The 12,766-nt window shown below is 34.8% G+C and overlaps 2 protein-coding genes and 1 pseudogene across 2 annotated transcripts; 1 reads left to right on the top strand and 2 right to left on the bottom strand.

Annotated features, from left to right (window-relative positions):
* Positions 1 to 201: 201 nt before the first annotated feature.
* On the top strand, positions 202 to 4,763 carry LOC144567536 (homeobox protein BEL1 homolog). The gene is made up of 5 exons (XM_078317700.1): positions 202 to 647; positions 1,054 to 1,650; positions 2,754 to 3,142; positions 3,719 to 3,779; positions 4,239 to 4,763. The coding sequence occupies exons 2-5, from the start codon at positions 1,192 to 1,194 to the stop codon at positions 4,659 to 4,661; spliced, it is 1,332 nt and encodes a 443-aa protein (XP_078173826.1). The 5' UTR covers positions 202 to 647; positions 1,054 to 1,191; the 3' UTR covers positions 4,662 to 4,763.
* A 1,073-nt stretch (positions 4,764 to 5,836) lies between these two features.
* On the bottom strand, positions 5,837 to 8,574 carry LOC144567303 (phosphoglycerate mutase-like protein AT74H). The gene is made up of 6 exons (XM_078317404.1): positions 8,190 to 8,574; positions 6,939 to 7,218; positions 6,723 to 6,842; positions 6,323 to 6,536; positions 6,149 to 6,229; positions 5,837 to 6,022 (listed from the first exon to the last, which is right to left on the bottom strand). The coding sequence occupies exons 1-6, from the start codon at positions 8,364 to 8,366 to the stop codon at positions 5,944 to 5,946; spliced, it is 951 nt and encodes a 316-aa protein (XP_078173530.1). The 5' UTR covers positions 8,367 to 8,574; the 3' UTR covers positions 5,837 to 5,943.
* Positions 8,575 to 9,958: 1,384 nt separating this feature from the next.
* On the bottom strand, positions 9,959 to 11,224 carry LOC144567825 (brassinosteroid-responsive RING protein 1 pseudogene; annotated as a pseudogene).
* Between the last annotated feature and the right edge of the window lie 1,542 nt (positions 11,225 to 12,766).

The raw sequence follows: 12,766 nt of genomic DNA, 5'->3' as shown, positions 1-12,766 counted from the left end.
TTTGCGATATTAAATAAATTAAAATATGTAATCGAACAACAACTTTAATTTGCTCCCATCGGGATAGATCATATCATTGGGGCCAATAATACAAATGGGGTATGAAGAGAGAAAGGTACGCAGATTAAGCTGTAGGTTTGTTTGTTTGTTTGCGCTTTTCAGTAATTGAAATAAAGATTATAACCAACCATTCTGCTAATTAATTTTCCATTAACAACTTTGACATGTACCCCAGAAGTTGTGCGTCATTCTTTTAACAGCAATGTAGCAATACACCTAACCATTAAATTAATTAATTAAAAACCCAAAATTCTACAAGTTGCTTTCCAATAAATTAATTAAAACCGAAACGATACGCTCATATATAGATTGTCCCTTTATTAATAGAGATATTAGTTGGACAAAACAGTACTATGACATCCACTCCTAATTGCTTTTTCATTTCATCTTCTTCTTAATTTGGATTATTTTATCCAAAAATCATTTTAGATACATCAAGCCGGAGTTAGAAACTATCACGTGGCGCGTATATTTTCTTTCAAGTAGAAGAAGAGAAGACAAGAGGAGGCATTAGAGAGCCCACAGAAAAGGAAAAGAAAGAAAGAGATGGAGATCACTTTGAAGAACCATTACTATGAAGCAATACTGTAAGTAATCAAAAGCTAGCTTTCCCCTTTAGGTAAAGATGGCAATGTAGCAACAGTTGATTAATTGATTAATTGAAACCAAATTCTCAATTTCTCAGGGCAGATTATCTTCACTATAATACAAATAAATTGAAGCTATACAATGAATATAAATTGAAACCAAATTCTCAATTTCTCAGGGCTGATTATATAAACTGTTTATGGATTATATCCAATAAACTAGTGATACTTGCTATCACTTGTTTCGAAAAATAAATTTCTAAAGGCGGGCGTGAACATGATTAATTAATGCCCCATTTTTTTTGTTTCTCTTTTCTCTTTTATCATTACTGTAGAATTAATTAAACCACACCAATATCTATGTTTAGCCTTTTAATTAGTTAACACAATTTCTATATATTTGCAGGAACAGAACTACATAAGCAAACATTAATCAGCGCTCTTCTAGCTGAATTTTGCAATTTTATCTTAGTTATAGGTCAAAATCATCATATCATAGAGCTTAATCATCAAGATAAAACCCTAAATCTATAAGATAGTTAGCATGGCCCATGAGTCTAATCTTTCTCAACTCTTCTATCCGGCTACGGTGAACCATGAAATTTTCAATCTCCATACAAGTAATTATGATCACCAACTTCCAACTAATAATTCATGGAGATCAGGATTCTTATGTGAAGATGAAACCCTTAACAAAGGAAACCCCAATAGGAGCAAGGCTTTTGTGATGTCTCTATACAATACCGATCAGAGGACGGTATCAGAAGACTACATGCAACAGTTACAGCCCTATCAATTTAATAATTGCAAGTACATGAAGCCTTGTGGGGAACTGTTAAGTGAGTTTTGCAATCCACAAGGGGAGATGGTACAAAGAAGAAAGCCATCAGGAGGTAAACAAGAAGAGAATGCTACTAACTCATGGATTAATCAATACCTTTGTTCCATGGAACCCTTGGAACTCCACAGGAGGAAAACAAAACTATTATCCCTTCTAGAAGAGGTATGATTTAAGCTATCTTTCACCTATATTATACAGACTATTGGTTATAAATGTTAGACTAAACATCTTTCACCTAGAATTTTTTCTTTTTCAGAGAAAAACATGAGGATAGCGCCCTCAAATAATTTTCACATTTACACATGCTACAATATGAAATGGGGAAAAAAAAAGAGTACAGAATCAAGGTTTTATTGAAATTGAACACCGAAATCCGAAGCACTCTATCATAATTTATAACTTGTTAAATGGTCAGATAGTTTTTTACTCGAACTAATAATTTACAAAGTATATTCTTACTATCTCATTATAGCTCTACAGCACATGCATGCAAACACAATTGCAGTTCAATAACAGAATGTGCCTGGTTAAACCATGTATTCAGGCCATTCTGTTGGGGTGAAACCACCATTAATGTTATAATTTCACGGATTTTTTTAATTGCAATATATAAGTAAATTAATTAAGTTTCCAAAATTCTTATGAACAAGTATTTATACATAGGTCCTGTGCAACTTAAATTCATTTTTTTTATATCCAAAGTTTGATCATAACATGTATTAATTCTAGAAATATGACCAGATCATGAAGCTATTTATGCATCCCCGGCCGGCACTCCAGTGATTAATTAAATCCTAATTGTTCAAATAAAACAATCCAAGAAATTAAAGCCAAAAACATCCTGCAAATCAAACTTGATAAGATTTCCTATGGTCCCGGTCTTTACTCTTTACAAAGCATTAAGTTGTTGATTTTATGTCCCATAGCAAATATCATCAAGGAGAATGACTGCATACCTAAATTAGATTATATAACCTTGGTCCACATGACTCCATAAATATATCAAATTAATACGAACATTTTTTTAAGTACACATATATGGCCTACTGGATTTTGTATTCTTTTTTGAATAATAGGATTGCATCAAATGAAAGTCATGCTATTAATTATCATAATAGGCACTTATTCTTACGTAAAATGTAGTGGTTTTGCCTATATATAGTGATCTACTACTAGTTTTGTGGCTATATTGGTATGTGCATGGGTCCTTTTCTTTTTGGAAAAAAGTAGCATTATAAATTCCAAAATTTTATTGGATCATCCAGGTTAACAAAAGATATAGAAGGTACTGTCAACAAATGAGTTCTATAACCTCTTCATTTGAGTACATAACCGGTGAGGATACCGCACAAATCTATACGAAACTTGCATCAGAGGCAATGTCAAGGCACTTTCGTCATCTAAAGGATGCAATTGTAACTCAACTCCATGCAACTCAAAAGGCAATGGGGGAAGATAATGCACTCCCTACAGTATCTGGTGCAACAAAAGGCGAGACACCTAGGCTAAAATTGCTTGAACAAAGGTTGAGACAACAAAATTTATTTCAGCATGGAGTTATGTTAGATAGCAACCCTTGGCGTCCACAGAGAGGTCTCCCCAACAAGGCGGTGTCGATACTTAGAGCATGGCTTTTTGAGCACTTTCTTAATCCGTTAGAGCTCTTTCTCATACTATTATTTCGTTAATACTTAATAGTAGATATCATTGGTTCTAAATTAATATTCATTGTGTTCTCATACTTTAAATTAATTAATATTCATTGTGTTTTATCATATGAGGGTAACCAAAAAAATCAAGATTGAACCAACTTATATAATTGGGGTTGATGAAATATATATCTCACAGCATTTTGTGTTATTGATTAATAGAGTTGCAAAAATGCGTATGCAAAGAATTTAAGCAGAGCTTATTTTGAAAACAGCCACATATTTCCCCTATTACAATTTTGTTATATCTTTGCGAAGTTTGGATGTGCACGTTAAGCAAACATGCCGAGTACATGATTATCAATTAATGTCCGAATTCCATAATATACATGAAAATAACAACTGGAAACAGGAAATTGTGCTATCTAGGTGTCTTTCTCATCATATACAAAGCATATATACAATTAAGTCAAGCACTTTTCTTAGTTGTAGGAACCTTTGCATATCTGACCACATCAGCCATATACTCATAATTCATATTAAGCAAAAATATTTTGTTAATTATTTGTTACACTCATTAGGTATCCAAAAGATGTGGATAAGCATATACTCGCAAGGCAAACAGGGCTATCAAGAAGCCAGGTTTCTCTCTCTCTCTCTCTCTCTCTCTCTCTCTCTTTCTCTCACACACACACACAGTGTGTGAGAAAGTGATTATATATCTCTGGCAAATTATCAGTGGCTGGTTATATATTTCATTTTTTTTATAATTGGCACAGACTTTACACAAAGTATGGTGCACGCTTGCTAAAATAACCAACCACTAGCATTGCTAGTGATGTGGACAAATTAACCCGAGCAAAAATATTTTCCAAATAAGATTAATGAGCCTATAAGCCTCGCAAGATTGGAACTTAGGACCACTTGCTCTAATAATTCAAAATTTAAGAGAAAAAATTTGAAGAAGTAGAGGAGATTATTAATTTATTAATTAATTATTCACTTACAAATGAATTACTTTCCCATCTGACAATGAATGAGTAATCCAGGGCTGCAACAGCAAAATGGAAGCATGACGAAACAATTGATTGAATTTTACAGGTCTCAAATTGGTTCATAAACGCAAGAGTTAGGCTTTGGAAGCCAATGATAGAAGAGATGTACAAAGAAGAAAGTAAGATGAAAGATGACCAAAACCCAGAATCTAATCACCAAATCCATGCTGTTGACCAAAAGCCAATACATGGCTACTACTCATCAACTGCAAATGTCAGCACCGGGGCCCACAATGTAGCTGCTGGAGGCGGCAATGTCTCGCTTACACTTGGTTTACAGCAGAATGGTCATGACCCGACATCTATTGCAGTGATGCAATCACCTCACCGAGAAAGTCTTCTTCTGATCTCTAGGGATGATAACTTTGATGAAGGACAACATGGTCATTTTGCTATTTTAGGGGATGTAGACGGTCTACCTTACAGAAACTTGACAGATGCTGATCAGTTGCTTCATGACTTGGCCTAAAAGACCAGTTCCCTGGGCTCTTTATACGGATACTATCGTTGTTGAGTTAGCTATAATATTTAACACTTGTATAGAAAGAATACATATCTTTTGCTTCGACCATGCATATAGTTAGTCTACGTATGAAAAAATAAAACAAATTAAAGGTTTCCCCTAGGGGTGTCAATATATATGGTACCCTTTTTATCGTTTATCCGATCCGTACCGTATTTGATAAGACAGGTACGATCGAGTAAGATTTTTTTTTTTCCGTAAGCTTATCGGGTACATGTACGGATAAAAAAAATCTATTATCTAAACGGATAAGAGTACGAATAAAGCCTATTTCGTACCCGTTACCCGATCGGATAATTATAAAAAAATTATATATATTAATAAGCATTGAAAAATTACTTTAATTGGTTTACTTGCGCTTAGAATGATCGAATTTTTTTCAATAAAGTACTATACATGTGTGAAATGAATATATATGCATTAATGTTTTATTTAATAAATAATAAAAATAATTATTATATTAGTGTTACCCATTATTTATCCGCTACCGTTTTGCTATCCAACAACCATAACGGATAAGAATATAGTATAAATAAAGACAATTTATAACAGATACGGATATGAAAATACTTTGAGCAAAACTAGGATGTGATGTGCTCACCAAAAAAGATTGGTGAGCATATTTCCAAAACACTATCGAATTGACTTCGAACTACGAATTTAAACAGTTGAAATCCAAGTACTTCACAAGTGATGTATGTGCATATAAAAATTTTAAAGTTTCAAATTCATTTAGTATATGATCAAGCGGTCAAAAAATAGTGAAAAATTAATACATAAAACAATTAAATAGTTAACTTATAAAATATTCATTGTTTTGACCGCTTGACCATGTGCTAAAAAAATTCGAAACTTGAAAAATTTTACATGTACATACATCACACACGAAGTACTTGGATTTCAACTGTTTGGATTCATAGTTTAAAGTCATTCCGATAGTCATTTGGAGGTGTGCTCACCAACCCTTCTTGGTGAGCACATCACACCCTAGTTTTTCTCAAATACTTTTATTCGACCCTTACCGTATCCATTGACACCCCTAGTTTCCTCTCTCTTGCACTCACATCGACTACGTAAACCAGTATGCGTGCTACTGCTATCACCAGAACAACGCCAACAAAGAAGCCATTAACTACAACTACGTAATATTTAGTGTATACAAGTCACTTTACGACTTATGCAAGGTACATATACAGCTAACTACAGAGAAATAAAGTACACAATGTTGCTAGACAAAGTGTGTAAAGAAGGATTGTCCATTCCGCATGAAATTGTAGTTCAGCTCTCCCGGCTTTGCCGTCTTTTGCCTGAAATTCCAGCCAACAATTCAGAAACTTCACTTCTCTTATCATTCCTCAATGAATTGTAGTACTTTTTACTTATTATAGCCCCCGCAAAAGGTTTAAATTATGTATATAATGAAGAAAATGTACCACAATTGATCTTTGAGCATATCGTCAGTCAGACCAAAAGCTTCGAGTTCCTCTTCTGTGTGATGCACGAGCAGACTATATCTATATTCAATTTAACAATTAACCTAAATATGTAAAAGTAATAATTTATAGACAGCACATGCAAACTAAGTCATAAAGGGAATTCAAGAGTACCTCCCACCATCTCCGGTTTGCATAACAAGCATCCCTCCATTGTCAAAATTATTAAGGCCTTCAAATTGCTCCACAGTCCATTTGTACCACCGCATCAAAAAGACGCGAAGTGTGAGCCCATGAGAAACCAACACGATATTCATGTTGGGACTTCTCTGACCAGGCGGCTGGAACCGACCTATGTCAATGTCAGCTCTTAGAGTTTCCCTGAAGCCTGTAGGAGTAACACTGCATGAATAAACAAGTACATTTAAGGGTGTTTGATGTATTTTAAACTATGCCACCCTCATTTGTACATGAATTAGTCTTCATTTTTATTTCTAAGGTTGTTTTGAGAAATCAGACAAATATGGCCTTGGTATTAGACAGAATTTTAATCCAAAAGTGTCTAGAAACGGACCTGTAATGCGGTCGTAGACATCAGCAGCAGATTCACCATTTGGAAAACGGTAGAAGAACCGGCCATACCGGCGCCGAGTCGCTTTCTCTACTCTCATTTTCTCCCTATCCTGGAAATTTCCTATTATGCATATGTAACAGCCACGAGAAAATGATAAAATTACGATACTCATATTTACATACAAATTTTCCAAAATGTAAAAGAAAATTTTCTCACCAAAATCTTGCTCTCTAATCCGTGGCTCTTCTCTTACGCCAGCAATTCTCTCAGGTTCAAACGCCTTTCCAAGACCTCTAAGAGTCTCAAGCGTTCTTCGGTACGGCGAAACATAAAAATAAACTTTCCAATCGTCAGGTCCTGTCGAAACAAGCTCTCGGATTCGGTGACCACAAGCGTCAGCCTCCTCCCATCCTTGGCTTGTGAGGCCTATGCGCGGGTCTGGCACGCGAGTGTAGGCCCCCTCATCCACATTGCCTTCACTCTGGCCATGACGTACCTGCAGTCAGCACCATTAATTTAGGCAAGAAACTGATTAAAAAATTAAAAAAAAATTACAAAATAATGACATGTGAAGACCAGAAAATGAAAAAAAAATATATCTTGTTCCAGATTCGACCAATAGAAACTAGTTGAAATAGTGATCTAAATAGTACTGTACCATTAGAATGCTTGCTTATAGAGTTAATAGTACAATGTTGTATCATCTGCCCTCTAGCATAAAGTTATATATGGACAATAGTTTAATATTATTGATTTTTTCTTCTTCTTTTTGTTTTTCTTTTGAAATATACTGGTACATGACAAAGCATATTTGTATATTATTTTTGGAATATACTGGACTATAGTTGAATATTATTAATTTTTTGGCTTGTAGCAAAAGTTACTATTACATCCTTACAGGCAGCCAGACAGGGGTGTCAATTGGTCAGGTGGAAGCATTTTCATACCCTTATCCATCATGTTAATAAAAAAAAACTTCACCCTTATCCTACCCGATAAGCTAATGAAAAAAAAATCTTACCCATACTGGTCTTATCAAATACGGTACGGGTTGGGTAAACGGTAAAAGGGTGTCATTTAATAGATATATATGAGTCGTGAAATAAATTATATCATATCGATCATTCATCATCTGTGTATAAATATATATCTATATTATAATTTTTTTTATTTTTTATTTTTAATTATTACCGTACAGGATAACGGGTAGAGAATAGTTTTACCCATACCCTTACCAATTATCAGTTATCTTAACAAAACAAAAAAAAATTACCCTTACCATTACCATACCTGATAAGCTAAACGAAAAAAAAAAAAAAAATTACCCCATACCTGTCTTATCCTGTCTTATCGAATATGAGATAAACGTTAAACAGGTGCAATTGATAAATTACAGGCCATGGGTGGAGGGGGACATTGTGATATCCTAGCAATTAATTAACCATTCTCTGTAATATTAGCAATTACCAGAATGATGCGGCGGGGCCGGGGTGGAGGCAGGGGCATAGAAGCCCGATAAAGTAATTCCGGGAATTGGAGCTCGGGTGAAGTGGGATTCCACCTGCGGGTGTGCTGGCGACCCAGCGTGTCTTCACAGCACCGGATCCGAGCTCGTGATGGATGCACAGGAGATAAACAAACCATTTTTATCTTTATTTTATTACTTTCTATTTTCTCAGCTTAGAGTAATCTTGTATTGTATGTATATTGGCTTCCTACTAAGGAAGGCTAGGGAGGAACAGTGAGAGGGGAGAGGGGAGAGGAGAAAAATTCGCAATGTCAATTTTGTTCGTTTTTGCGGTGATAGATTTGTGAACGAAAATGCAAAGAGACAAAATCAGCAACGGTGGATCGATACTGGATAGGAGGAGAGAAGGGGGAAGTGTACCGTGCCAGTGCAACCCGCCACATCACACGTGGGCCACGTGGTGATAACTAGGCCCATCAATTTATTGGGCCGGGTCTGGTTATTTAGTTCTGATTCGGAAATGAGGTATTTCATTATTCATCGCTTTTATGGTGTTCCTATATTTATATCTATATATTTTTTAACATATATTTGGCATGGTGCTACAATTAAAAATAAATAAATAAGAGGTGTAATAAGTGCAGATGTCGTTTTGGGTTTGTTTTATGTACAGGTGCATCTTCCACGTTAAAAAAATAAAATAAGAACGAAGAACGCAATATAGGTGGTTCAGGTTTGCTTAGTCCAAAACCAATTAATTCATTTCACGTCAATGCGTCAAGTGGCAAAAGCTCGCGTCCCCTTTTTTTTGGGATCTGTTTACTTTTTAGAAAGTAAGAAAAAGAAATTCAACTCAAGTATATACCCTTTTATGAGATATCTCCATTTTTTTTCCTACTTCTTTGGTTAATCAAATGGGTAAACCACTAAAAAGCTAAATTATTATTATAAATTTAAACTAGACGAAATATTTTATAATATTATTAACTTAAGTGTCAAAATATGCATCTTATTGAGCCTCGTTCTAAAAAAAAAGCATCTTATATCAAGTAGATAGGGATGTTGGCAACTTGGCATGTAGCAGTAGAGCACATTTTCCTCATTCTTTTTAAAAGGCAAGAAAAACAAAAGATAAAAAAAATAATAATAATTCAAGAATCAGTCATTGATCTAGTGCAAAATTAATTATCTTTCGTGTAAGAGATTGCATGTTTGAAATCCATATGAAAGATTTTCTTACGATATTAAATAATTAAGTGGCTCCATCTCCAAGTTCAAAAAAAAGAAATTTCATGTATACCCCTCAAAACATTCAAAATTACGTATTTCCCCCTTATAATAACATATTTACCTTTTTAGATTTCAGTAATTCACAAATTTACACATTTTATTGTTTTTTCTATCAAAAACTTATTTTAAATTTATAAATTACTCATGTTAGTCTTCTAATTAACCAATTTTCTAAGAACAAATGACTTATTTCTCCTTTTGACACATATACAAACATATACGTAAATGTTATTATATATAAGTTGACAAATTAACAATTTGCCTCAAAAACTGACTAATTATTTGACTGTCATTCTTCTTAAATATGTTACATTTTTTTTTTCAATAAGCATAAAATGAGTATTTTATAAATTTAAAATGAGTTATAACAGACAATAAATGAATAAATTTGTGAGTTTTTAAAGTTTAAAATGATAAATATGATATTATAAAATTTAGAGAGAAATACGTAATAAATGAAAACGATACCTTGAATCAACACGGCTGAAAATTATTTAAAAACATTATGAATACCCACTAGAATTTCCAGAATCTAATTAAGTACCGACTAATAATATGAACAATTCAAAAAGGAGAAGATAAGCAAGAGAAAAGGAAAAAAAAAAAACAAAAAAAAAAAACCAAACCCAACCCATAAAACTAAGTGTTTTGTATGTACTCTAACCAACACCTTTACCTATTTTGGTAATTCTAAACTTAAATTTGGGGAGCTTGCTCTTCGAGTTGCACTTCCTCCAAATCCAAAATTTGAGCAAGAAAGAACAGAAACAAGTGGTCCCCTTGCTTTTCTTTCTTTACTCCCATTGTCCCAAACCCTTGGGGCTCTCATAAAACTTGTATATTACACTCATATCCCTTTATTCGTGGATATTAGAAACCTCGCCTCTCGCCATGTTGGTATTCGTAATTCCACCCCATACTGTCATATGTAGTAACAGGCTAACAGGCTAACAGGCTAACAGCTTCAGTGCAGCCCAAATCGGACAACTGGACAAGGCGTCAGTCAAGGCGACAGTTGTCGTTTTTACAAGTAAACCCTCCAATACTCGTATTAGTCATTTGGGCTGGACTGGTGTAAATTTTGCCCAATTCAGAACACCAACAAAAATTAGGGACCAAATTAAAAAAATTAACCCCTTCACTGAAATCCAGAGCAAACAACCATCACAAATGGAATTAGGCCACGTGGCACTCATCCGGAACGAGCGCAGCTCTACACAAGGGGCAAGTGCGCCGACCGTGAGCGGCCCAGCGGTCGAGGCAGCCACGGTGAAACACGTGGCGACACCCGATTGGCCGCCTCACCTCTGCAGGACCCTCAAACTCATGTAAACAAACAGCGCATCCCTCTGGCAGGTGGACCCCGCAGCCGAGCTCCCTTGCCAGCTCAGCAAAACTCATAACAGGTAAGCGTTCGTTGAGTAGATCAAGAGAGAAGCACGAGTAGTAATCTGGGTTAGTGACAAAATCGGAACCGTCGGATTCGTGGGGGGAGGAATAGGGGACGAAATCGGGGTAGTAAAGAGGGGCGGAGGGTTCTAAGCCGAGGATAGAAAGGAGCCACGTGGCAAGACGGCGGAGGTGAGAGAGGAGTATAAGGAGGTGTAGCAAGAGCTTGGGTAGCTCTGAGTAGCCTACAGGGAACCCCATTCTAGTTCTAGAGTTTTGATTGGGTTTAGAGTTGGAGAGATAAATGGAGGGAGAGGGGGTTTATGTTTTTATACAAGTGAAGGCCTTCATCTGAAGGGTATGTTATGTTGTGTTATGTTATGCTACAATATATTATTTATATATATTGAGAGAAGAGAAAAGATGTATGGCTTGATTGCGGGTCCGGGAGGGAGTGTCAATTTGTAGGGTGGTTATGGTCTACGGAGTGATGCCTCTAGTCTAGACAATTGCAATAATGCGCATGTGGCACCCCATGTTGCACCATATTTTTGTTTTCAGACATGCTGGACTGTGCCAGCGTGGATGGATTTTGTTTTTTCTTTTCGTGTGAGACTCGTTTTATAAATATATATATATATTTTTTTTTAATTTAGTGGATGGAAAAAAAAAAAAAAAAAGTCCTACATCTTTGTTTCTATAATATCACTTTTTCAGTGAACTTTGCATAGCTATTGATTTATTTATTTTTCTAAAAAAAGAAGGTACTGTATTAGATGCATGGATTGGGTTCCATTGCAGAAGTTCACAGGCGAGTAAGCAAGTTGATGAGCACGTTAATTAGTTGAATACATCACAGACTAACTCAAAAGAGATCAAGCTAGTAAACAGTGTGTTATATTATCCCAAAAAAAAGCAGGAGCCCATACTGAACACCCCACCTACCCTCGAGCACCACATATACCAGTTACAGCCTTAGGTCCTGTTCGACGGACACACGAGAGAGATTGGAAATGGATTTGAAATATGGATCAAAATAAAGTATATGTTATTGTTCCCGTTGAGATTTTTTTTTTCTCACTCAAACAGTAACACACGCGAACAGGACCTTACAGAGTTACAACATATATATCAGCACTATAACCATCCACCTAAAGCACATCAGTTTGGGATGCTATGAGAACGATAAAGTAATTTCTTTGCTTTTTGTTCCGTTCGAAGGAGAGTTTAAATTTCTTAATTTTTTTTATCTGTGTTTTGTCTTTTATTTTTTCAACTACAATAATTTAAAATTTAAAATTTTAATATTTAAATAAAACGGTTAAATATGGTCTATGTTATTTTCTCTATGCACACATAAAAGATAATGAGGTTTCGGTTTTGTTTTGACTGGTATCAAGAGCTTGTAAAATACACCGATGTAGATAAATTTGAGACGTTGATTTTTTCATCTTATTGATTCATATAAAATCAAAATCAAATGTGATAAACTATTATAGATTACATCTAACAGTTTAACTTATATACAAATTTAAAAAAAAAATTATTATTACAAAATTAAAAATTGAAGGCAAATTAAAGGGAAAAAAAAGGTATTTGAACTCTCCTCTTTCCTTTTTTAGGTTTAGTTTGCACTTCAAAAGTCTTTCATTTAAGGAGCCTCATAATTTTACTCCAAAAAAAATTCCCGAGCGTTTCTTCCAAGTAGTTTAACAGAAAAAACTTCCAATGTTATCTAACTTCCATTTCCAGCGCTAATATCCAAACATTTAAAGCTCTGTTTATAACATTTTACAATGTCACTCGCAATCATTTAAACCTCTGTCTACAAGCATTAAAATTCTAAATCTATATAGTTTTAACTCCTAACTATTTTTATTTTCAAGCCAAAAACGAA

The sequence above is a fragment of the Carex rostrata genome, chromosome 16 (assembly GCF_964058835.1).
Source record: "Carex rostrata chromosome 16, lpCarRost1.2, whole genome shotgun sequence".
NCBI classification, from domain to species: Eukaryota; Viridiplantae; Streptophyta; class Magnoliopsida; order Poales; family Cyperaceae; genus Carex; species Carex rostrata.
The sequence above is the reverse complement of the archived record's forward strand: the minus strand, read 5'-3'. Positions and strand labels throughout refer to the sequence as shown.

What these genes read in the sequence shown, in the direction of transcription:
- LOC144567536 (XM_078317700.1), top strand. Translation starts at nt 1,192, where the DNA reads ATGGCCCATGAGTCTAATCTTTCTCAACTCTTCTATCCGGCTACGGTG. An exon ending in TATTATCCCTTCTAGAAGAG is followed by an intron (nt 1,651 to 2,753) that starts GTATGATTTAAG and finishes TGGATCATCCAG; the next exon opens with GTTAACAAAAGATATAGAAG. An exon ending in TTTGAGCACTTTCTTAATCC is followed by an intron (nt 3,143 to 3,718) that starts GTTAGAGCTCTT and finishes TACACTCATTAG; the next exon opens with GTATCCAAAAGATGTGGATA.
- LOC144567303 (XM_078317404.1), bottom strand. Translation starts at nt 8,366, where the DNA reads ATGGTTTGTTTATCTCCTGTGCATCCATCACGAGCTCGGATCCGGTGC. An exon ending in TGTCTACGACCGCATTACAG is followed by an intron (nt 6,537 to 6,722) that starts GTCCGTTTCTAG and finishes TTACTCCTACAG; the next exon opens with GCTTCAGGGAAACTCTAAGA. An exon ending in CAAACCGGAGATGGTGGGAG is followed by an intron (nt 6,230 to 6,322) that starts GTACTCTTGAAT and finishes AATTGAATATAG; the next exon opens with ATATAGTCTGCTCGTGCATC.